Raw genomic sequence first — 24,549 nt, 5'->3', positions numbered from 1 at the left:
ACATTTCACTCTACCCAAGACTAATTAGGCCTGTTTATTCTTTATTTCTATGCCTATTTATGATTTTCTATTTATATATTCTTGATGGGTTATTTATTAATCTTTCTATTTGGTGTTGTACTACTTTCTTTGTGCTGGTGCTTTCGGTGTGCTTTTTCTGTGTTTTGTGTACTTACTGTGCTGTGTGTAGTGCGACGGAGGAATCAATTTCCCTGATGGAACCTCCTTAAGGGATAAATAAAGTTATACTCCACTCCAGGGGTATTCAATTAAAAGTCACGGAGGTCCAGTTATAAAAATGTCCTCTTACTAAAAGGTCCGAACCCAAGTCAAGTTTGTGTCTTATAGCCGGTCCTTATGTCCACATTACCAGTTATTATCAATTTTCAATGCAGGATATGTTCAAATAAGTGCACAGCTAGCTCTTTGACCTCACCATAAATAAAAGCAGACCCAGGCAAATAAATTCCAAACCTTTATGTTAGATTGAAGAACACACAAACCTCAGAATTAAAAATAAAGTGCAAAAAGAGTTGAGTCCTATGCACTTTAGTTGATGACCACCTCACTTATGCAAACTTCCTATTATAATGCACCAAGTTTTATATTATATTTCCTTTTGTTTATTGGTGTTTAGTGTTTTTGAGTGTTTAGTGTTTTTGAAGTTTCATCTAATGAAAAATTGTAAAATGTTCTAAATGTTCTGAATGTGATTGAAGTTTTTTTTTTTTTGTGCAAAAAATCTTCTTCTTCTTCTGAAGCACTTTAGTGCTTTCATCTAATGTAAAATTGTAAAAATGTTTGAATGTGATTAAAGTGTTTTTGCAAAAAAAACCCCAAAAATAAGTCAACTCTCTCCACTCTGGTTCCCCTTCAGCCTTCCTGCCCTTCACACGCATGCGCAGTCGCGGTGATCCGGGTCACCCGTGACGTCACCAGAAGTTGTACCAGACCGGCTCTTGTTATTATCATGTCTAATCGGCGGCAGCGGGTCTCAACTGTGTGGAAGCATTTTAAGGAAACAGACGTGTCAAGTGTGAAATGCAATATCTGCAAGACAGAACTTGCCTTCCACGGCAGCACGACCATGATGCACGAACACCTGAAAAGGAAGCACGTTGTGATTTATGACAACGATGAAGAGGGACCGTCGGCTCGGTAAACCTGCTAGTTAGCTGCTACTATTAGCGTAAGCGTGCGCTGCGCATGTAGCGCATGTGAACATGCGTTTACGTCGTTTACTTGCGCTACTCGTGGATTTGAATAGGAAATGTGACCAAGCTGATGTTTTCTAACGTTGTGTTTCAGTGCCAAAAAAATGCGTCCTCCTTCAACGGACGGCTCTGTTGAAAAGCCAGCTGACGTCCTGACCGAGTCCGTCCCGGACATGCTGGTGACGGACCGCAAACCCCTGTCCGTGGTGGACGATGGAGGGATTAAGGAGACGATCAAACAGTTCAACCCGGATTATCACAACTGCCTGCCAGGCAGATCCCACTTCACCACGTTGATGGAGAAGAAGTATCATGCGACCCTGGAGAAGGTCAGCCTCTCTCAATTCCACTTTGTTTTACTGTTATGGATGTATTAAAACATTATTGCCAATGCATCAATAACAGATAGATAAAGCCGTGATATTTTTTTAAAACATCAAACAATACATATGACAACAGTTTTATAGCAGACAACAACCCAAGAGTCGGTGAACGCAGCCTGACATTCCTGTCAGCACCTACAATAAATCTAATTATAACAGTAAAGACACTGACTCTATCTGGCCTATCTGTTTATTAAATATATTATTACATCATTCACTAGAAGAGCCTTAGATGATAATGAGCTAATATTTAAAAGACCACATTTAATTATCCTGTCAGAATTTTGTCTGTGTAAACATTTAATGTGAATTAAATTACAATGGTTAATTGAACCAGTATTGCTAGATTTTAACAGTCTAACACTTCTATAGGTCCGAGGGACACACACAGTCTTAATGGGGTGTGTATTAGTTAAATTAGTGTTAGTAGGGGAAACTCAGAGAAGCGTGTAGGACTGCAACTCTGTTGCCTGATCTCCATCCTGGTATGTCAAGATTTAGAGTAGGGTGTGTAGGATGTATTTATGGTAGGATGTATCCATTTATATATAGACAAATAGGCTACTAACCAAGGCACATTGGGATGGTAGTGTATACACACGTAAAACAACCCTTTCAGATAGAAAATCATGAGATTCTCAGACCATGCAGTGCACCTATTCAAATTATATTGACTGTATCCATCACAGTGTTTTTCATATCACCAATCGGGACTGTCTCATCCTCCATTTGTCGTCTTTAACTGAGAGGTCCCTAGAGGCAGACACCACTATCTACACATTGTGTCTGTAGACTCTTCAACCTGTTGTGTTCCCAGGAGGAGGTTTGGGTATAAATGCTTTACCTGCTGTACAGTATGTATTATATACTATATAATGCTGTATAATACCTTGATATAATGCAGTGATTACCAAACAAATAAAACATTCATGCGAGTCGATACAGTGGTACCTCTACTTACAAAATCAATTGGTTCTGGAAGAAATTTCATAAGTAGAGACGCATTTCCCATGCAAATGCCCTAATCTATTCCAAGCCCCCCAAAATTCAGACATAAATGTTTTATAAAGCATAAAAATGCATCAAAACATGTAACAAATACATGTTACAATTAGATTATTACACAATAAATGAGAGTTGTGCATAATGTAAAAAACAAAGAATAGAGTAAAGAATAATAATGATGGTCATTTACCTTTTAACAACTGTCCTCATTGTTTTTTGCCCTCTTTGGTTCATGCGCTCCTATCTCACCATGCTGAACAACAGAGTGAATTCCAGTCCTCCTTTTGAACTTCTCCAACCACCCACGAGATGCCTTAAACTCCTTAAACTTCCTTTTGTTTTAATAACGTGGCGATTGTAGATGCATTTCAGCCATATTCTTTGGCGAGATCAACCAAACGCATCCCTTTCTCATGCTTTTCTATTATCTCTTGCTTTGTTTGTATGGACAAAAAAAACTCTTTTCTTCGTCTTTCCTTTTCCTCTTTTCTCCGTCACTTTCTTGGGGTCCATAGCGAATACGTACTCAAAAAGTTATTATATTTGCGCCAAACTATCAGAACACCTCATGGGTTGAGGGCCGAATGACGAGGACGCTGCATAGACACCTATGTAGCTACACACAGAGGTCCCTCTTAGCCAATGGGATGCCAGGATGCTAGGTAATAGCCAATGGTAGAACAGCTGTAAGAATATTGGGTTCAGGAACCTATAGGAGCTGCGAGTAGCAGCCCATACTGTATTTTTACCTTTCGTAACTCTAAATTTGTTTCATAACTAGAGGCAATATTTTCCTGTTGAGGCGTTTCGTAAGTAGAAAATTTCGTATGTAGAGACATTCGTAAGTAGAGGTACCGCTGCACTTGTTTTTTCTGTTAACCTGTTATATCCTATCCTGCTTTGACTCCACACAGGGAGCTGGAAGCAGCGATGACCTGAAGAGAGAGCAAGATATGGATGAGAAACATGTTACAAAACCTGTTATTAGTAGTAGCTTTTCATTGGTGGAGCCCAGTCCAAACGTCAGTCCGGAGATGAGAGTTGCTCTTGAACACCAAAGACAGACCACGACAGAAACTGAGAAAAGGTCTGCAGAGTTTTTCACAGGCCTCAGAGACGAAGATGAATTGTTTCTGCTTAGCCTTCTACCATCACTGAAGAGACTTACCATTAAAAAAAGAATGGAGGTACGGATGAAATTCCAGCAAGTACTTTATGCTGCAGAGTTTGAGGATTAACGGACTCATCAAAAAACAATAAAAGTGTACTTTATAAAAAGAATTCTTCAAGTATTCAAGTATATTTGCAACTGTTTATACCCTTTCCTCATAAAAAAGTGACATCAATATCTGAAATGTATCTTGTCAACTGTGTTATCACCTTGTGTGTTTATTAGGAACCACCTGATCTTTAGTTTTCATTGTCAAGATTTTCATATTCCTAATCAAATTCTAAACTGAAAGCTTTTCATTTATGGGAATTATATATTGTGTTTGTTTACACAACCCACTTTATTTCAGATTTCTTTTGTAGGTCAGAACTCAGCAATTGTAAATTAAATATTTTTCTCAATGTAATTATTCTACCATGTCTTTTGTAGGTCTTCCTATTCAAACCTACAAACAGCTGCTGCTAAAATGGGTGTTTTACATTAGAGGAACAATCTGATTCAGATTTGTGAATGCACACCTTGTGTTCAGCAGCCTTTTCACAAAAACAGCTGGCAAATCAAGTGAGAAGCACAGATCCTTTTCAAGCTATATGTTTTTAAAGTCTAATGCCAACTGGACACTCGTACAAAGTGGAAATATATGTGATTGTACATATTTTGTAGTATAAATGACTGAACTCACCATGAAATGTTTGATTTTTTTTGTCTTCAACTGAAGTGTACAAGAACGTCATATTTTTCCCTACTTTTGTTCTGTGATGATTTTTAGACTGAGCTGTATTTTATATTTCACTTGGTACTCTAGCTGAAGTGACTTTCACCTTGCTAGCTACAAAGTCACTTACTGCATACATATTGTCTCTGCTCATCCCAACACACACCTCCTCCCTCTGGCAGAGCACACAGAGGGAGGAGGTGTGTGTTACATTCTGATGAACAGTGTGTTGTGCTGCTGTGTGGGTAGGTGACATGTTCCTTGCTGCCGTGTTAGTATTTTGTCAACATTCTCCTCCCCCTACCCGGCATTTCTTTCCCATCTCATCACTGCATCCATCCCCTCACAAGCTTCCTCCCTCTTTCCTGTCCTCTCATTGCTTTGCCTCGTAAGAAAAGACAGAGACCCTCCCCCTCCTCCTATTCCAGCCTTCCTGCGCTCTTGTGATTGGCTGCAGTGTGGGGTGATGGCTTTAGTTTCTCTGTGCGATGTCTCCAGTTCATGTACCGGCTAATGCTTCAGATCTGTAGATGCTTCCTCTGGGTCCACTGCATCCTGGGCGACTTTCCTTTAGTGGACCGTTGTGTATTGATATGCTGCGTTGATGTAGATCAGCTGTTGTCGTTCTACTAAGGTGAGTGCTGATATTCACAGAATGAACATACTATTTACAAGGAATGATGATGGTGAATGTACATTTCATATTTCAGGCCTCACATATACAGTAATTGCTGTCCCCTGCCCTCGCTAATGATAATTAATCACATATTACACCTTACCACTTTTGCATTATATGCCTACATAAACACTGTTGTTTCCTGACAGTCAAAATGACTTGAAGATGTATCTTAAATCTGTACCAGAATCTGTGGGTATAGGAGTGCTGCAGAATGAAAGGCTGGCTACTAGGATAAACACATCCCTATTGGTTGGAAGAGCTTTTACTGGAGGCTATTGAGCTGCTCAGTGTGTGTCATGTGCAAAGGGTGGTCCAACAGTCAGAAACGTGGTCATATGACATAAACACCCCAATTTGTTTTTAGTTGTGCTGCTGTGTAGGTGTGGTTCTGAATGGAAGAGGAAATGTGTGTTTTATTTGAAGCGTGTCAACACCCATGAAGTTTTTCTTGCAACAAATATTGATATTAATATAATTGGGCACTTTTCTGCATCAAGATAATATTAAACCATTACATAAAACTGCTGAAGCACAGTGAGTGATGGTAGACTGGTGCAGTAGAGACATCAAACAGCATAAAATGTATGAACTCAGGAAAACAAAGGAATGAACAGATAATGTGGTGCACACATTTTTGACAGTGACTCATGACATTCATCGAGAAGCAAACAGGAACCAGGCTTAAGAAGTGAGATAAAAGGATAACGAATCTGGATCGAAAGACATGCAGATAAAGAATCATTGCATCAGCTGGGTAAACAGAAAAAGAAATGGTGCTAAAGAGAAAGGCTTGGTTTAGTACAGGCTCGGCCTGAGTTATGAATTCTCCCCTGAGTGGCCTGAGAAGCAGCTTTTAGAGAATTAACACCGACAGAGCACAGTCAGCTGAGGAGTGTGCAGCTCTTGAAGAAACCAGTCAGTTGATTCCTGATCGACCATAAGCTTTTACAACAGAGAGGGAAAGAGAATGTGGTAAACAGTCATAAACAGCACAACAGGAGTGGCCCATACTGCAGTTCACTGAAACCTCTGTGTTCATGTCATTTATTTCACCACATGATTTAATAGAGCTTGCATTCCTCAGTTGATGAGTTTTGGACTTTTTCAGTGAGGTCCACTGGATTCAGTGCCCATAAACTACTGCTTCAGGAAAAGGTGAAACCTTCCAACCAATCCGGTAGACGGTATTGTGATTCAGCTGCTGAAGGCTGTAACTGAGGGAATACTGTACCAACATCCAAGAGAATGAAAGTTGTCATGTGTTTTTAAATGATGATGGTTAAATGAGTGAGAATAAATGGCAGGCAGGGATGTGATGGTCTGTTACGGGGACTGTAGACAATTTAACTTTGATTCCATATCATTCGAGCATATTTTCTGTTATCAATAACTTCATTTTGATTTATCATTACTATTAATTTGACAATAACCACGCTTGAGTGAAAGTGTTTCCCCCCTCTTTTTGTTCATCTCAAAACTATGTGCATTTTTCTTTTTTTCCGACCAAGGATGGTTAAGTATTCAGTAAATTTGAGATGTCTAGAGAAGCAGTTCGTATTCTTGTCCAATCTCCCTTATTTCAATATGTTACTATTTCTGTCTTTATTGCTTTTTTTTGTCACCAGACTATTCCGCTCACCTCAGCAGAATCCCAATACATCTTGAGACTGTGACCAAACTTAATCAAAAGTGGGAAACGCCTTGTGAGGAAAAACCGGCCCATGTCAGTTCAGGTGGGAGGGACAACCAGTTCCGGAATATCAAAAAATCTGAAGAAACAGAAAGAAGGACTCAAAGGGGAGCCCCACCAGCCATGTACTCCCCTCAGAGTCTCCATCGCTGGGGCATTACTCACAGTGAGAGTATGGAGCGGCTAGCCTACAGCCAAGGTAGGTTTGAAAGTAATATTTGAGTGGCATTAACCTTGTACACCGCAACTTGGTCTCAGTGTAGACATACAAACAACAGTCCCACACACATCAATGAATTGACATAAAATTAAGCAAATTTAGATTAAGGCAGGAAACTGCTCTAGGAGTAACAAACTATTTTCTACAGAATGAAAATTAGTGGAATTTCATCTGTTCTGCATAAGAGTAAATGAAGACTATCACAGTAACCAATTACAATTTTCAAATAGCTAACCAATCAAGAGTATAGTGGATTTGGTTTTATATTTGTTTGCATGTTCCATTCTAACATTAAAGGTTGGGAATTCTTCATGTGCTGCTATGATTTTGACCAGAAATTGAAGTCGAGTTTCTTAGAACTTATATTCCACAACAAAAGGAATTATAGTTGATGCTATTTTTTCGCATTAAAGGTCAAAATCCATTCAAAATATATAGGTAATGTGGTTATTCACATCACCCACCATACTCAGTAACAACAGAATTTTGCCATGTCCCAATCCAAGTAAGAACTTGATCAAACATGTAATACAGATGGAATCAAAAAAACCCCATTGTATATTAGGTTGATTGACAAGTTTACAGATTATCAGCCGTTGCATCAACCAATCGTCTTTCCACATTCAACATAAAATGCCACTTTTAACGACTACTAATGAAGCTTGGACATCATTTCAACAGGACTCCTCCCACCCAGGAAGTAAAAAGACAATCCACCAATCAGATTTAAACATCCACTACCTGAGGGCAGCCGTGCAATTCTAGCTTTGAGCAGCAGAGGGCAGCACGTCCAGCACACGGCAGCCGCCACAAACCATGACGTAGTGCTGTCTTTTGTGTGTCTTGTGAGCCTTGACGACACCGCCCTCTCTCCGCTGGGTGCAGGGGCGCCGTCAGGAGCCAGGAGCCGGGAGTGGGTCAGGTCTGCCGGGTGTAAACAAATGTCAGTAGCAACACGATGTACGGAAAATAGTCATTAGGTAGCGGTGCTAACGCTAACAATGTAGAGCGACTCCTCCGCTTCTGACACACGCAGTCTGGCTGTCAGCGCCTCGGCTAGCGGCGTCTCGGGGATTTTCTTCTTCTTTTCACGTTCGTATTGTCGTCATGGTCGCGGGGTGAAGAGTGTGTCAAGCTAACGCTGTCGAACGGTTAGCAAGCCGCTCCTGCGCCGCCCCACAGCCGGGAGCTCTCTTCAGGGACTCGGCTAACATGGCATCGGCTGCAGAGCACGACCTGGCTCTGTCCGAGGCGGACTCCAGCAGGGAGAAGGCTCAGGTGTTCGGGATCCTGAGGCTGCAGGAGGATAAATCTGGGGCTGGAGATAGAGCATCCAGCAGCAGCAGCAGCCTGAAAGCAGGAGTGGGTGGAGGAGGTGGAGGAGGTGGAGGTGGAGGAGACGGGCGATGGCAGGCTCCCATCTTCGCTTTGGCAAGGAAAGCATCTGAGACCATTTCAGGGAGCATCCACGTCCTGCCCAAAGTGTCCGAGCATAGGACGTCTCTACCCGGGGACTGGTCGGCCCAAGGTAGGGTAATGTCAGGATTTGCTGAAGTGGAAGCTGATGAAGCTGCTGTCTGCTCCCCGGAGCTCCCAGGTGTCGCCTCCTGCTGTCATTGTGCACCAGGAACCATCTGGTCCACCACAACCTGCACTGATGCAGATCCTGAGAACACTGCTGGGTTTTTGTCCATACGTCAAATAAAAGAATATTTTCTATTTCTTATTACCAGTATTGATATATGCACATATCTGATTTTGGATTCCCTTTAACAACCATTCAGTGTTACTGGGTTTCAGATGTAAGCATCTGAAGATGTTAGTTTTGTCTCTAGGAAATTGTAGAGTTCAGAAATCACAAATTCTTTTGGTGAACATGTCAAGACAGGGTTTTTTTTTTCCTCCATCATTTTTAACAACACACATATAAATTGTTTGTGGGAAGAAACCATTAACATTTGGACCAGAGGTGGACCCGTGATTCTTATGATCTATTAGGGACTAATTCAATAGTTGCAATTTGGATTTCGAATGCAGACAAAGAATACTTGAAAATGTGAATGTTTACTGGGCAAAATAAGATAACTTGAGTCAGTTTCCATCACGTTCTTGATTAAAGCGTCATGTTTCACAGAGTCTGACATTCATTTGAAGCCACTGTAGAATGTAGTTTTCCTGCCTTTATTAGATGGAAACAGATGCTGACATTGTCATGCATTATCAATTCCAGGAATGGTCACGACTTTGTACGCTGTTTTGATTTGAACAGTTTGTTCTTTATCCTGTTGAATGGTTTGCCCAGATTTATAAATGGAAAAGATATCGTTGTTAAGTATTGTAAACAGTAACCATCACTTCTGGACCCAGTTGGTCCGAAATCCAAATACTGTATATTCAGTTGAAATAATATAAAATAGATAAAATAGGACATAGTCAACGTTTAGGAAGCTGGAGTGTTTGGTAATAACATTCTCCCAGTCATTATCTGTGTTGTAGCAGAACTAAAGGCTCTGTTTTCTCTGTCGGCCCATCGGCTGGCATCCAGCTCAGGTCTGGTTTTAATTATGTAAAATCTGAATCATTATAAACTCTTCACAACTTCAGGCATTCATTGTAACAGGGCCTCTTGATCATTTCTAATTATGATTCTTTTTTTTTTTTTTTTTTGCAACAGTAATGGAAGTGTGTTAGTTAGACCTCAGACTATTGCTTTTTCGGGGGGTGGGGTGGGGTGGGGGGTGTCAACTTTAGCTTTAGCTGTGATAGTGTGATCTTAGGTCAGCTCTTCTGCCACTGTCTAGACCAGAGGAATCACTATGGACAGCTAAAAAGTGCTGCCTTTTAGCTTCTGTTTTATTCCTATTTATCTATTTTCTGTTTTATTTATCACATTTTTAGCATTTTGTAGCTGTCGCCTCACAACAAGAGGGTTTCTTGGTTGAAGTCTTGTTCTGCGCATTTGTCTGCACTTGTGTCGTGTTTGAAGTGTCTGCTGCGTCTCGCTTGGGAGTCAGCTGGGATAGGCACCAGCAATCCCCACGGCGCGGAACAAGCAGTAAAAAATAAATGAATGAATGAATGATCACAAGTTGAACTTCACGAAACTTGATGTGCACAAATCCTGTGAACCAGTGAAAATCTTTTTGTTTTCTGGAATTTGAGCAATTTCTTTCTGTCTTTCCTTTTTTATTTTTGAAAATTAACATTATCGGCTGGTAGAGCGGGTCATCCAATAAACTCATCGGTCGCATATCGAAACCTCCTCCATCCTTGTTATTCTCTATTGTGTCCTTGGACAAGCTTCTTCACCCACCTTGCCTCCAGTGTCTCTCACAGGTGAATGTTAGGTCATCATTATAAATGAGAACTGGTTTTAACTGACCTACCCAGCTAAAAACAGAGATAAAAATAAAACCAATAATCACAATTAACAGGGACATCTTTAATGAGATTTTCCTAACCATCTGTCTTCAATAAAATACATCCACTGCGGGATCTTTTGGAATTTATGTCTGTTAAGTTGATTGTTTGCGTGTGTCTTTTGTACTGCAGCCATGAGGGACCCCATGGCCATGGAGCGAGCCAACCTGCTGAACATGGCCAAGCTGAGCATTAAAGGTTTGATCGAGTCTGCTCTGAGCTTTGGACGTACGCTGGACTCGGACTACCCACCTCTGCAGCAGTTCTTTGTTGTAATGGAGCACTGCCTCAAGCACGGCCTCAGAGGTAAGAGAGGGACGTTTTAGACGGTGTCGGTAGTGTGTGTTTCGCTAGATTTGTTGCATCTCAGCTTATTGAAATTACACATCTAAACTGCAAAATTGTGTTTTAGTTATGCCTGTATTTTAAAGAATGTCATTCCTGTACTTTTATCCACTAGTTTATACGTATCTTGTTCTCTTTCATCCAGTAAAGAAGTCTTTCTTGGGGTTTAATAAATCTCTCTGGGGTCCTCTGGAGCTGGTGGAGAAACTGTGTCCTGAAGCAGCAGAGATCTCAGCCTCTGTACGAGATCTGCCTGGACTTAAGTAAGGAATATGTTCATGAGTACACACCAGTGTGTGCTCATGAACAACCTATTCAAACATCATGCTGGAGTAACTACTCAACCATACAGTCATATGACCTGAACCTGTGCAGGAAAAATCCCTGAGTGGGCTTTATTTTCATCTCAACCTGCTTCAAAATGAATACTTGTTTTGTCACCAAGTATTCATTTGTCCTTTGTGATCATATAGAGACACTAAAATATTTCATAGAGGTAAAGTTAACAGGATACATCCAAAGTTCTCTGGGTGCCTTTATCAACTTTAAACCCTACATTTATGTTGTGTATGAATAGTGTCCTCTAGTGGTCTCTGGTCAATCTCATTTACACACATAATATCCACATCGTGTCTACTGTTACACAGTTCACACTGACAGTGGAGCAGAGCTTCTGGGTAGAGAGTCAAGTGAGTAATAATCTTGTGTTGTCTGATGCTGCAGAAAGAGGAAGAGGTGTGTTGTGTTAGACTGAGAGCGGAGTCTGTTTCCTTTGGTGGTGTTGATTTAGACTAAAACGGACGTACAGCAGATCAGATTTGTGCAACACCAAATAGGGAGCCAAGGATTGAACGCAGAATGGTGACTTGTTCTTTCTCTAAGTAATGTATTCAAAAAAGAGGTGAAATGAATCATGAAAACAACGATTAGACGGTAAAATGAGCAAACGTAACTGCTGTTTGCTTTAAAGATTCAGGAAAATAAAAAATCTAACCAGATGTAAACATTGGAATAAAAACAGTGTAAAGATGCCATACTGAGGCTTACACCTCTAAAACCTTTTAAGTGTGCTCTAATCACCTGTGTGTGTGTGTGTGTGTGTGTGTGTGTGTGTGTGTGTGTGTGTGTGTGTGTTTCCCAGGACTCCATTAGGCAGAGCCAGAGCTTGGCTGCGTCTGGCGCTCATGCAGAAACGACTGGCCGACTACCTGAAGCTCCTCACCACCAGAAAGGACTTACTTAGGTATATGGAAAACTTGTTTGGACAAGTTTTTGCGACAAATGTTCTTCAAAGGCAGAATGGTGAATGTTTGGTAAATGAAGTGGTCAGTTAGTTTGGACCTGATTGTGTCTGAAGTGATTTATTAGATATTATTAGATCCTATCTTAGGCGATATGTTGTGCATATTATTGGCTACATATAGTGTTTGTGCTTGTTTTAATTAAAAGATTCAAATATAGCCCTTTGTTCTTTGAAAATTTGTTGTTTCTTCCTCCACAGTGATTTCTATGAGAATTCAGCTCTGATGTTAGAGGAAGAGGGATCAGTGATTGTGGGCTTGCTGGTAGGCCTGAATGTTATTGATGCTAACCTGTGTGTCAAAGGCGAGGACCTGGACTCTCAGGTAACTACCACAGGAACTCCTTAGACCAAAAAAAATTATAACTGTGCACCAGACATATATCTGTGTCCTGTGCTTACTAGTTCAATTTCCCAGTGTCCATACTAATTACTCTTTGTAGTTTGGGAAAGAAAATTCACAAACCCAAAGATGTATTCGGTTTACAATGATGTGACATACACCACAGCAAGAAATCGTTAAATCAGATTTCTGGAACACGAGTATCACTGGTTTGTGACAGTTTAAAACAGAACACATTTGATCAAATTGTTTGTGAAATCATTTCTTTGTTTCTTCTCTATTCGAGGTCGGGGTGATAGACTTCTCCATGTACTTGAAGAATGACATTGATGATTACAGGAGTGAAGAACGGTAAGGCTTTCGTCTTACCAATTTATTTTATGCACTTTGGCTCCTGAATTTGTAATGCTTAACTCTGTTTATGTGCCTTTTCTCTGCAACAGGAATAGCCAGATAGCATCCATCCTGGATCAGAAGAACTACGTGGAGGAACTGAACCGGCAACTCAAGTATCATTTATTCTTACCTAGAGACAGACCTCTGTATGATTTTCTAAAGTTTTGTACGTAATTTTGTAGCCAACCACTGCAACTGACTGAGATGGGTCATCCTGCTTTATTTGTAATTCATATTTTATTTGTAGTCTGCATGTTGGTGGCCTCAAGGAATGGCAGAATGGGGACTGTTTGGTTGTGGGATAAAAAAATAAATCTAGTGGTCAGTTACTTTTGACCTGATTGTTTCTGAAGTGAAACTTCGCTCATCTCTCCTGACAGATTCATTAGATCACAGATTGTTACTCATTCAGAGGTGGTTGGACTCGCAGTCCCAGCGTCTCAGTTGTACTACTCACAATAAGTTAGGGATAATTTGAGAAACTCATAAGTGACATAGTGGTGACCAGTACCTAAAGACCCATGTACTCAACTGCCACACAGCTGCCCGTTGACGAAATGTGAGGGGCATTCACGTTTCCAGACAAACCATTCGCAACCGAGTCCACCGCTTTGGCTTGCATGCCAAATGACTGTTGCGGTCACCAAGACACCGCCGTGAACGTTTGCAGTGGGCACCAGACCATGTCACCTGGACATTGTAGCAGGGGTCCACCGTCCTGTTCACTGATGAGTGTCAGGTCACCTTGCACAGAAATGGTCGTCAGCATTGCTGGAGAAGGCGAGGTGAGCGATACGCCCAGGTCAACATGGTCCGCAGGGTTCGCTTTGGTGGAGGAGGTGCAACAGTCTGGGCAGGCATCAGCAGCCAGTGCAAAACAGATTTGGTTATTGTAGATGGTTCAGTCACTGCACGTTCTTACCGTAGAGACATCAGAGAACCCATCATCCCCCAATTCCGCCAGCACTCCCCCAACTTTCTGTTCATGGATGATAATGCTCCACCACATCGTGCCAGAATTGTCAGAACTCGACTTCAGGAAGTCGGGGTGCCTCATATGATATGGCCAGCACTGTCCCCTGACCTGAACCCCATGGAGGACGTCTGGGACCAGCTGAAGCAGAGACTGGATGATCGTACCCCACCCCCACGTGACCTGGCAGAACTGCGTGTAGCACTTGTGGAAGAGTGGAACGCATTGCCTCAGAACAACATCATGAGGCTACTGAGGAGCATAAGACGCTGCTGTCAAGCTGTCAAGCTGTCAAATGGTGGAAACACCCGCTACTGACATTGTCAGTTCTGTTATTTGGGGCTATCCTTGCTATTGTCTAAATTTTTGGGGTACTAAATATTCAACTAATGAAAATGGTGTTTCTTCTCATTCAGTATTAGTAATATCAAAGGAAACTTTTACTTATTTCATTAAAATTCAGACAAAATAGGAAAGGCACTTATGTAAATACCAATATCCCTAACTTATTGTGAGTAGTGTAAATGAACCTGTACAGACCTGCTGCCTTGAATGGAATTGTACCTTTAATGAAGTTTTCTTTAAATGTAGCTACTATAAAACAGCTAAAGACCAAAACAATCCTCGTATGTTAAGAAACCTGTCTGTGGATTAAATGGCTCTGTCCTCTAAATTTGTGAGTGTCATAAAAGTCACAGTCATGCTGTCCTGTGCAGTAAATAATCTAGAGAAGGAACATTTGTTGTTGAACTGTGAACTTTAACAAGTACCATGAAGAACTTTGACCATTGTCTGTGATCATGTGTTTAGTTCTACAGTTCACGGTCTTCAGGGCAGAGTGGATTCTCTCGAGAAGTCCAACTCCAAACTCATAGAAGAGGTGAGACACACACACAAAATATGTACATATTGGCATTATAATAAAATCCATCACCAACATTGTGTTTTCATAGGCGACAGTTTTTTGTTTCTTTTGTCTTGTTGTTACAGATACCAAATTTACGACTTCAGTCGAATGAAATCTGGTGGGAGAGTTGATCCTATGACAGAATACATTTAGTTTTCATTTTGGAGTAGATCCACACACAAAGGGAAATTCAATATTTTTGTTTTTTTATTAGTTCCTGAAACAGATTTCATTTGTGGTTAAATTAAGTATCTGTTTCTGCGGTGGTTCCTTACAGCTTCTGTAGATTCTGCTTCACTGGTTGGCTGGTTGCTAGGCCTTGCTACAATCCATATAATTTGGTGTTATAATTAGTCAACATGTTGTCACAAAGTCAATGGATGCATTACTGTTATACTATCCTTAAGAAGTGCATGTGTTTGTCTGTACAGTTGGCCATAGCCAAGAACAACATCATCAAACTCCAGGAAGAAAACCAGCAGTTAAGGAGTGAAAACAGCTTAATTCTAATGAAGGCACAACAACATTTAGAGGTACACAGACACTAAATACAAGTGATTACTGATCCACTGCAAACTGCTGTGATTGACGTATGACATGACTGACATCTTCCTGTTGATATTATTCTTCCAGGTAACCCAAGGCGACGTGTCTGTGGAGAGAGACACCTACAAACAGTCACGTCAGGGTTTGGATGAGATGTACAATGAGGCTCGAAGGCAGCTGAAGGAGGAGTGTCAGCTCCGACAGGTCAGCCCGCAGCTGCTTGTGTGTACAATATATACGCTGACTTATTCTTATATGAGTGTGTGATTTTATTTTTAGGATGTGGAGAATGAGTTGGTAGTCCAAGTGTCAATGAAACAGGAAATGGAGCTGGCCATGAAACTTCTGGAAAAAGACATTCATGAAAAACAGGTCAGCATGTTCACCTCGTGTTCCTTTAATATAAGAGTTCAAGAGCTGAAATCAATAACATGAGTATTCAACAATAGACAGAGCGATATGGGTTCATATATACATACATACTGTATACTCAACATACAGTACACTATACTGTAAATGAAATTTGTCAATGGTTAACTCCGATCAATAGAAGCCACTTGATGAAAAGTCACAATCGCTAGTTATACTTGCATATATTTAGATGCAAACAGGATGTGTCTGCTCTTCAGACCTCAAGTTGTGGAGGACATGAGGATGTTTGTACAGTATATAGTATCAGAATCCTTTATTAATCCCAGGGGTGAAGTATAACAGTAATATCTTACCAGCTCTAAAGCATTCAGGCCTAGAAACTGAGTTCCAAACCGCCCCACTATTTAGCTGTGATGATGCGTTTCAATTTTGTATAGATCTTGATTAGCTTTGACTGGATGAACGCTCAGATTTAAAACAAATCAAAAATCACTTATTTAATTTTAAAATTACAATAACATTTGGACAAGGATTCCATTTTACAAACATTTTTTAAGCAAAAATACAATACGATTATCAGTCAGTATTATTAATACAGTAGACTGTCTGCCATGAGGAAATGAAAACTTTTGAAAATAGCAGTGACAAACACCTTGTAGGTATATGACTGCCATCCTTTGGCAGTAGTTTTGCATTACTGCCAGGCACAGTTAAAAGAAGAGGGAAAAGTTTTGGTTTTTTTAATGATAAAAAGTTTCATACACGCTCAGTCACTGTTTTTTATTCATTCATTTATTTTGTTATCAACAGGACACACTGATCGGACTGAGACATCAACTGGACGAAGTCAAGGCCATCAATGTAGAAATGTACCAGAAGATGCAGGTACAAACACACTCGTTGTCCTGTTGCACACGTTGCAAAAACTGTAATTATGCCACCATTTCTGACCGTTTTTATTTGTCAGTCGTCTGATGATGAGATGAAGAAGAAGAACAATATGATCAGTCGTCTGGAGGAGAAGACCAATCAGATCACTGCCACCATGAAGCAGCTGGAGCAGAGGTGAGATACCTGGCCTGTGAAGACACAGCACACACTAACCAAAACAGGAAAATCACTTTGTCCCAAATACACCAAAGGTCTTTCCTTAGTTTAAAGAAATAAGCATAATTCCGTTAACCTCTTACAACCTTTACTGTTAATATTTAAACAAAATTATATCTTGATAATTTTCAGTTTTCATCCAAAATCAGGCATAATTATTGTTATTATAAGTAAACAATTACATTATATAAACACAAATAACAGAACTATTGTCGAAGATAAATATCTGTTTTTCATATTATCTTGTTACATTTCAAGATATGCAGAAGAGGAATGGCAAATACGTGGACAAAAAGGATTTTTGAGTTTTGTCTGGTCAGAGTCAGGGTTTCCTAAAAGGCTGATAATCCTCTTCTCCTCCCAGATGACTAATTTCTCTGTCTCCCAGATATAGAAGGTTCCTCAATTTAAAACCTTTTAAGCTTAAGTGAAATGATAAATTAGTAGAAGGCAGTCCTAACAAGTGTATGTGAGCTAGCTGCTTTCCCCCTGAAGATTTTTAAAGATTTGTTTATCGTAAGTTTCAATTTTAACGAAATGGCAAACTAGTGTTTTCCTTTTGCAACAAAAGATGTCAGAATTTTCAAAGAAATGGTCAGGGCTGGTGTGTTCTCTTTTGAAAATATTTTACACAGCGCCTGAAGTCAAGCTAACTCTACTCATGTTATAACATGAAATACATGAAATACAGATTTAGAAAACTTAAGTTTAAGGCTTCAGGGGAAACATTCAGAAGCACGATTTCACACAGAAATTGTCATGCTGTACATTGAATGTTGTTATTTGGGTCATTGCTCACAAATAAATGAATTAGAATATAAGATCTGGAGTAGAGAGTTTGGGTTCAACATGTCAGAGTCCGAGGATCTGTTGCACACTTTCCTTTGGGAAACCCTGCTGCTGAAATGATCATGCATGCTACATGTAAGTTCTCTTAGGCTGTTCCTACAGTGTATGTGTAGCTCTTTATCGGTATCGTTCATTATGAAACCCGCTGGTTCACGACTGCCTGAGGAAACCTTGTCACCCCATTGTTTATCAGTCAACATGGTCCATCCTTCCACTCCCCTCTCCCATTGGTTTGAATCTGTTCAGTCTTGTTTGTGATTTGTTGTGAATATTTTTTGCTGATAAAGTTTGTGCAGGCTGGTAGGACACAGACCCCGGTTACAGACGCAGTCTTCATTGGGATTATTATGTTGTTGCAGTTGAAAAGTCTGAATGAAGATAAACCTGATCAGAGTATTCCAGCAGTTAGACTAAAACAATCCTGCTTCAGATGTTGGTGTCTCCTGTAGACAGTCGCTGTGGTAGAGTTCAATGTAGAATCCATGTTTTGTTGGCCCTGGCTGAATCCATCTATCCCTCTACATCAGCTTTCCCTGTTTCTCCTCCCCACCTCCTGTCATTGCTCTTGTGCTCCCTGTGGAGGGCCAGACCTCAAAAACAAACTGATGACAATGTGAACCTGGAAACTTGAAATCGGATGTTTTGATGCATTTTATTTGCACTTTTCTGTGTAACAGAAGTCAAATGTTCAATGTAACCGGGGCCACCTAGAATGTTGTATTGACATCCTTTCTTCCTTTCTTTCCTCCTCCTTTCCTTCCTTCTGTTTGTCTTTTTACATCCGATCATCATCCATCCGTCCATTTTGCTCCCTTCAAACCTACATCACCCCCCCCCCACACACCCAATTTTTTTTTCCCGTGCAGTGATAAGGATCTGTTGAGTCAAACCAGAACGCTTGCTATGTCGTTTGTCAAGTGTGCCAGCACAGACACAGAGCACCAGTACAAGCTTGTCAAGGACATCTCCTTCTGAGGACAGACATGTTACCACACGCACACACACACGCACACGCACACGCACACACACACACACACACACACACACACACACACACACACACACACACACACACACACACACACACACACGGACTTAAAGGACCATTCCTGTTTTTTTGCACACAATTTTCGGGTGGTTTTTATGGCCTGAAAGCAGCCAGAAACTGAAATGTGTGGTTTGAGACATCACCCTCATCAGCAGTCCCCCCCAGACAACTTTGCTGTTTGTACTAAATGATAATTGTTAATGTTAAGTAGGTAGTGACTGTGTGTTTGGCTGTTTTCTTACCTGACTGCAGCCAACACTGTTCAGGTCTAAATACAAACAGGAACACTCTTCATACAACCCAAACAAATGGTTTCTAAATCAGTCAGATAAACTCCTCTCACTACAGACGTTGGGTCAGACGGGGTTTGGTGCACAGCTTCCTGCTTGTAATGTGTTGCTACTTTGCTGTTTGCTGCGTCTCCTGACCTGCTTCTGACTGGCTGTGATGATTTTCGCCGTGTCTGAAATCAGTCTCTTGCTCATCTGTAGGGCTGAAATGATTCTGGAGTATCTTATTTAAAAATAAACCGCTTAGGTTTAGCCATGGAACTACATGCAGCATACAGATAATTATCCCTGGCTCGAGTGATTGCCATGGACACAGATTGGAGTGAAGAGGAGAGGCAGGCCAGAGAGGCCAGTGCATCTTTTGACCGATTATAGTTTTTTTTGACACAGCAGAAAAACAACCAATGAATGTGACTGATGTGTCTGGACCACGCTGGTCCACTCATCAGTCTGCAGTCAGCTCACACTCCTCCACTGAGTTCTATGAAGGAGCTGAGTGCTTATTTTACAATTTGCATAAGTTTGAGAGTCTGCTTGACCCGACTAGTGGGGCCTTCACAATGAGAATCAATCTATCAATCTATCTATCTATCTATCTATCTATCTATCTATCTATCTATCTATCTATCTATCTATCTATCTATCTATCTATCTATCTATCTATCTATCTATCTATCTATCTATCTATCTATCTATCTATCTATCTATCTATCTATCTATCTATCTATCTATCTATCTATCTCTATAATTTATTTTTTTTAATTTGCGCGCTTGACTGATTTTGGACACGGCCTGTCCCCTCCTTATATCTTCCATATGATCCTGAGGTGAACTTTTGGAAGGACGGGTCACATCTCTGGTTGTTGGCAACAGGATCAGCAGCTGCAGCTCACTGTACATGATTTGCTTCTGCAGAACTTACAAAACTGAACCGCGTGAAAAGAATTGTGGTGACACAGCTGTAAACCTCTGGTGCTCCTGCACAGGGAACGTGAATGTGTTGTTAAGTCTCGTATTGGCATATATATTGATTTCCGTGATAGATCAGGAAGTAATTACATATTCCAACTCCATATTCATGGTACTGTAACACACAATTTGTAGAATAATAATCAGTCAGTACAGCTGTTAAAAACTCACAACTACTGTCTTTTACTAATGTGATCAATAAAGTTAGATGTTTTGAAGTTATTGGGTGTCTTTGTTTTTATCCGGGTCGTGCAGTTTGATTTTTAAAGAGAGTAATTCAGCTCAAAGTCCATGCCTGTGGTACGTCAGTGAATGTCTCCTCAGTGTAGAATAATATCAAGGACGTTACTTCCAACGTGCTCTCTAACATGGAAGTTATAGTTCATGCAGACAGCATGCTGCGTTCAGTTACCAACTCTTTCTTGAGCCTTCAGTTGCTTTCAGGTAATGTCCCTTATTATGTCATCGTGCGTTATTTATTCCTTATGTTTTGTTTTGAACCCCCATGATTCATCTCATGTCGCTCACTTTTCAGTTTTTCCCTGGTTTTGTCTCAATGAACATTTCAATGCCATCCTCCCCGATTCTCAGACATTTTTTCCTCTCTGTTCTCCCCCCCAGACACCTCAGTCCCTAACATTCCTGTCTTCCCCAGTTCTTGCCTATCCCCAGTTTTTTCTCTCCATGGTCCTGAGTTTGTCCCTGGTTATAATGGTGCAGATTACAGGAGGCAGAGAGGCACCGCATCTTTGCTGAGGAGGGAACCAGACGCTTCAAGTTGGACTTTGCCAATAAGGCCGACAGCCTGCAGCGGCAGATTGAACACAAAGAACGGCAGCTGTGAGTAAAGCCCATCTGAAGACATTCTTCAAGTTTCGATGTAGGGAAATGTTAAGAGACACAATATAGCAAATAGAGCACAAGCTGTGTGGTATGATAAACCGTTGATTTATGCTGATGCTTTCTTTGCTTGAACTGAAACTGAAAACTCAACCTCAAACCAGTAAATCACAATAAAGACAGTTTAATGCATCGCACAGCTTTGTGAGATACAGGTACTGCTCCTAAAATACAGAGCTCTGTTAACACTCAGTCCGCTGTTACTCTTATTATATTGGTGTTATCTGTGTGTGTGTGGTGTTCCATAGCCAGCAGCTGGAGATGGATCTAAAGATAGAAAGGGAGTGGAGGCAGACATTACAAAACGACCTGGGCAGAGAGCGGGATGCGGTGGCTCAGCTCAGCACCGAGGCCTTGCAGATCAGCGGACTAAAAACGGTAAACGAAGAGGGAATAAAGTACCTTGTGTGTGTTATTGTAATACTTAATTCTTTATTTATGGCTGTGTGTGTGACCTAGCAATAATCTGATGTCATGTGTTGTTTCCTAAGGAGTTTCATCGTCTCCAGGATGAAAACATCCAGCTTAAGACCATCTGTGAGGACCAAGAACAAGCGCTCGAAGAACTGGGCTTCAAACTAAGCGAGTATGTATGCTAATTAGAAAAGTGACCATTCAGAGGCTTAAAAGAGAAATATATACCTTGTTCAAGGTATATTATATGTCAAATTTGTACATTTAAATGTATAAAAATGATAGGATTGTTATTTACCACATTATACCAAATTGTGATAAAACCAGAAAACGTAGTCCTACATCTTACTGGTTTGTCTGTCACTAAAAACACCGGCAGAATCAAAGAGTCAGGAGGAACGTCGGCGAACGTCACCAAAATATGATCTCTTCCATGTTTGTTTCTGTCATAGCTGACAACGACTGTTGTTTAATGAGCTCATTTTTCATGATTCCAGACTGTTTTGGCAGCAGCCTGAACTTATAGTTTGCTTCCAAAAACCAAAAACTATTCTAAAAGAAGTGCAGTTTTCATTGTCATGAATTTTAAGTTAGAAATGCTTGGAGGATCAGTTTGTACCAGTTCATGTTTTAGATAGAACAGCCTTTGAAACCTTTGTAAATGAAAACAGGAAAAAGTTTTGTTTTTTTTTTAAATATATGCAATTGATGATTTTATAGATATTTTTAAAATTATTTTGTTTGCTTATATACCTGCTTTAAATCTTTTTGTAACCAGATCTAAAATGAAGATTGAGGACATCAAGGAAGCCAACAAAGCTCTGCAGGTAGAGTAACAAGTCCAAAAAGTAACAAAAATACCAGCTGAATCCCTTCAGTCACAACAGTAAATCTCGTCTGCTATCTCGTCGCAGCTCCATCTCGGTGATGTGAGATCAAAGCTGAGTCTGGATTAGTGAAGACGGCTTTGATAATTTCCAAAGTGTAACGTTAGTGTGAAACAGAGTAACTGTGTTTCAGGGGGGGCAGGTTTGGCTGAAGGACAAGGACGCTAGCCACTGCAAGCTGTGTGAGAAGGAATTCTCCATCTCCAGACGAAAGGTCAGTCCTTCATGTGAAAAGACTGAATTAGTTTGACTGGCCAAAGGGAGGAACGTTCTCGGGCGCTGGGGGGTTCTAACTCTTCCTGCTTCTCTCCAGCATCACTGTAGGAACTGTGGAGAGATTTTCTGCAACAGCTGCTCTGATAATGAGTTGCCTCTGCCCGCCTCACCAAAGCCCGTCAGAGTTTGCGACACTTGCCACGCCCTCCTGCTCCAACGATGCTCCTCCAATCCGACATGAAGGACCCCCCACACACACACACACACACACACACTACATGACTGCAACAAAACATCTGAGCACAGCCCTTCTCCCCTTCAGACCCATCATCCAGTTTCTCACTTCAGTATTTGCTGCTAAAAATGGACTGTGGGTCTGAACATTTTGAACATGTGACTTCATTTACAGCTTGAAAAAGTCACACGAATCATTTGCACCATTTCTTTGTCACTACTTGCTGTACAAACATTTGTGTAGTCAGACACATAAATCTGCAACAACTAGGGCCAAAATGTCTTGACAGAAATGTTTTTGGTTATAAACTGTGACTTAAAGATAGTGAAATTATTTATCCCACATGTTAGTTATACAAGAAACCATTTATTGAATGGATTTTTACATCGATGACCTTGACAGAGGAAGAATTGCATAACAGAACTGCCTTTAGTCATTTTCTGGCCTTTCATACATAGTGTGACACTGGTGGAGGTGAACAGTAGTGCCTGCCTACAGTGACACTCATCGTGTCATGTTTTGGTTTAGATGGGGAAGAAATTTCAGTTCAGAAAAGTGAAACTACACTGTGATGAGCACCGCTGCAGCTGGATGCAGGTGTTTGACAAAGAGAACCACCAGTCTTGTGTAGGACAGCATCACTAAAAGGCCGTAACAAAACTCAAACTGCATTAACATGTATAGCCAGACTTTTACGTACAGCATGATGGTCTTATTACTGTTGTTTACTGATTTTGATTTTTGGGTGGAGTGAAATGAACACAAGGTTTAAGGCAACATTTACACAGGCGCAGAAGATCAACTTGATTGGCCAAACCCAACCTATTTGATGCTAAACTTGAAATATAAACTGACTTATTAAAATGTGTCATGAAGTGAATCCCCATTATGTCACTGTTTCACAGTAGCAACACAAACCTGTTGTACCTGACCTGTATTCATCATTAACAACAAAGGAATCAGTGCAGAATGAAACGACCTGCTGGTCTCAGAATAAGTGGTATGCTAATTCCAGGAATATTCATGAGAACACTCAAGTTACGCCATCAACACAGGATTAATTCCCTGTTGAGGTAAAAATAAACTGAAAATAATCTAATTTTTAAAGTTGGTCCAATTTGCGTCAGTGTGAATACAAGAACTACAACCTACTTGTGCTCATGTTGCCAAAATTAAGTTCTATGTTTTGAGGGTTATTTCAGAGTAGCAAAACGTAGCATGTACTAGCCAAGCACACAGCTCAAAGGTATTCGTTGACGACACTAACTGAACGATGCTACTTAAAGGTTCCAGGACAGCAACACATGTTCAGTTGTAAGACTTGCGTTGCACACACAGAACTACTTGATTGCCTGACGGACTTCTTTGTATTTATACTGTATTTCCTTTTATTACATGCAGTTATTGTTACTTTCAGTCCAGGAAACAAGGTTTCACTAGAAGAAAGCATGTAGGAGACATCAGAAAAGCACATGTTGCTATTGTACCATTCGAGGTTTTTTTTTTTTTTTTATTAAATCAAGACTGATTTTGATTTTTAGTTGTTTCTAGTGATGGATTATAAAATGATCGCTGTACATTCTGGTTTTGTACTTGTTTTTGTACATGTTTACAACCTCATTACTATTTCAAGAACTGGAAGTATTTATTCCCTTGAAGGGATAAAAACAGGTCTGCAGTGTTAAAACAAGTATTTCTGGTCATGCCAAATATTTAAAAACTCACCAATTCGCATCATTCTGAAGCACTATAGGCAAATGTGTCTTATCTGCACAGGCTTGATAGTTTTGTACAATGAAGTGCTGACAATTCTCCCTGCTTTTAATGGGAGTTCTTGTACAGTATCGATACCATGTTGTATAAAGTTGATTTTATTGTCCCAATTGAACTGTTGCCACCAACATGTTGCCTTGACTGTAGCAGTATGATTAAAAGTTAGACATTCTATTTTCTAC

General features: G+C 40.5%; 2 protein-coding genes across 6 annotated transcripts; both read left to right on the top strand.

The window, feature by feature from the left end:
• Positions 1-968: 968 nt before the first annotated feature.
• Positions 969-4,449, top strand: LOC137597650 (E3 SUMO-protein ligase ZBED1-like). Its single transcript, XM_068318355.1, has 3 exons — positions 969-1,158; positions 1,309-1,543; positions 3,517-4,449. The coding sequence occupies exons 1-3, from the start codon at positions 971-973 to the stop codon at positions 3,838-3,840; spliced, it is 747 nt and encodes a 248-aa protein (XP_068174456.1). The 5' UTR covers positions 969-970; the 3' UTR covers positions 3,841-4,449.
• Positions 4,450-4,983: 534 nt separating this feature from the next.
• rufy2 (RUN and FYVE domain containing 2) lies at positions 4,984-24,541 on the top strand. Of its 5 annotated transcripts, XM_068333695.1 has the most exons (20): positions 4,984-5,122; positions 6,793-7,056; positions 10,630-10,803; positions 10,988-11,105; positions 11,984-12,085; positions 12,344-12,467; positions 12,772-12,836; positions 12,929-12,994; positions 14,665-14,734; positions 15,193-15,294; positions 15,395-15,511; positions 15,587-15,679; positions 16,490-16,564; positions 16,647-16,744; positions 20,663-20,782; positions 21,091-21,220; positions 21,334-21,428; positions 22,035-22,083; positions 22,277-22,357; positions 22,457-24,541. In XM_068333695.1, the coding sequence occupies exons 2-20, from the start codon at positions 6,981-6,983 to the stop codon at positions 22,598-22,600; spliced, it is 1,899 nt and encodes a 632-aa protein (XP_068189796.1). In that variant the 5' UTR covers positions 4,984-5,122; positions 6,793-6,980; the 3' UTR covers positions 22,601-24,541. The 5 variants fall into 5 exon arrangements, 4 of the variants coding, with proteins under 4 accessions (XP_068189796.1, XP_068189719.1, XP_068189872.1 ...); XM_068333618.1 differs by lacking the exons at positions 4,984-5,122; positions 6,793-7,056 and adding an exon at positions 7,818-8,605; XM_068333771.1 differs by lacking the exons at positions 4,984-5,122; positions 6,793-7,056 and adding an exon at positions 7,823-8,020.
• The last annotated feature ends 8 nt before the right edge of the window (positions 24,542-24,549 follow it).

Source organism: Antennarius striatus, chromosome 1 (assembly GCF_040054535.1).
Source record: "Antennarius striatus isolate MH-2024 chromosome 1, ASM4005453v1, whole genome shotgun sequence".
NCBI lineage: Eukaryota > Metazoa > Chordata > Actinopteri > Lophiiformes > Antennariidae > Antennarius > Antennarius striatus.
The sequence above is the reverse complement of the archived record's forward strand: the minus strand, read 5'-3'. Positions and strand labels throughout refer to the sequence as shown.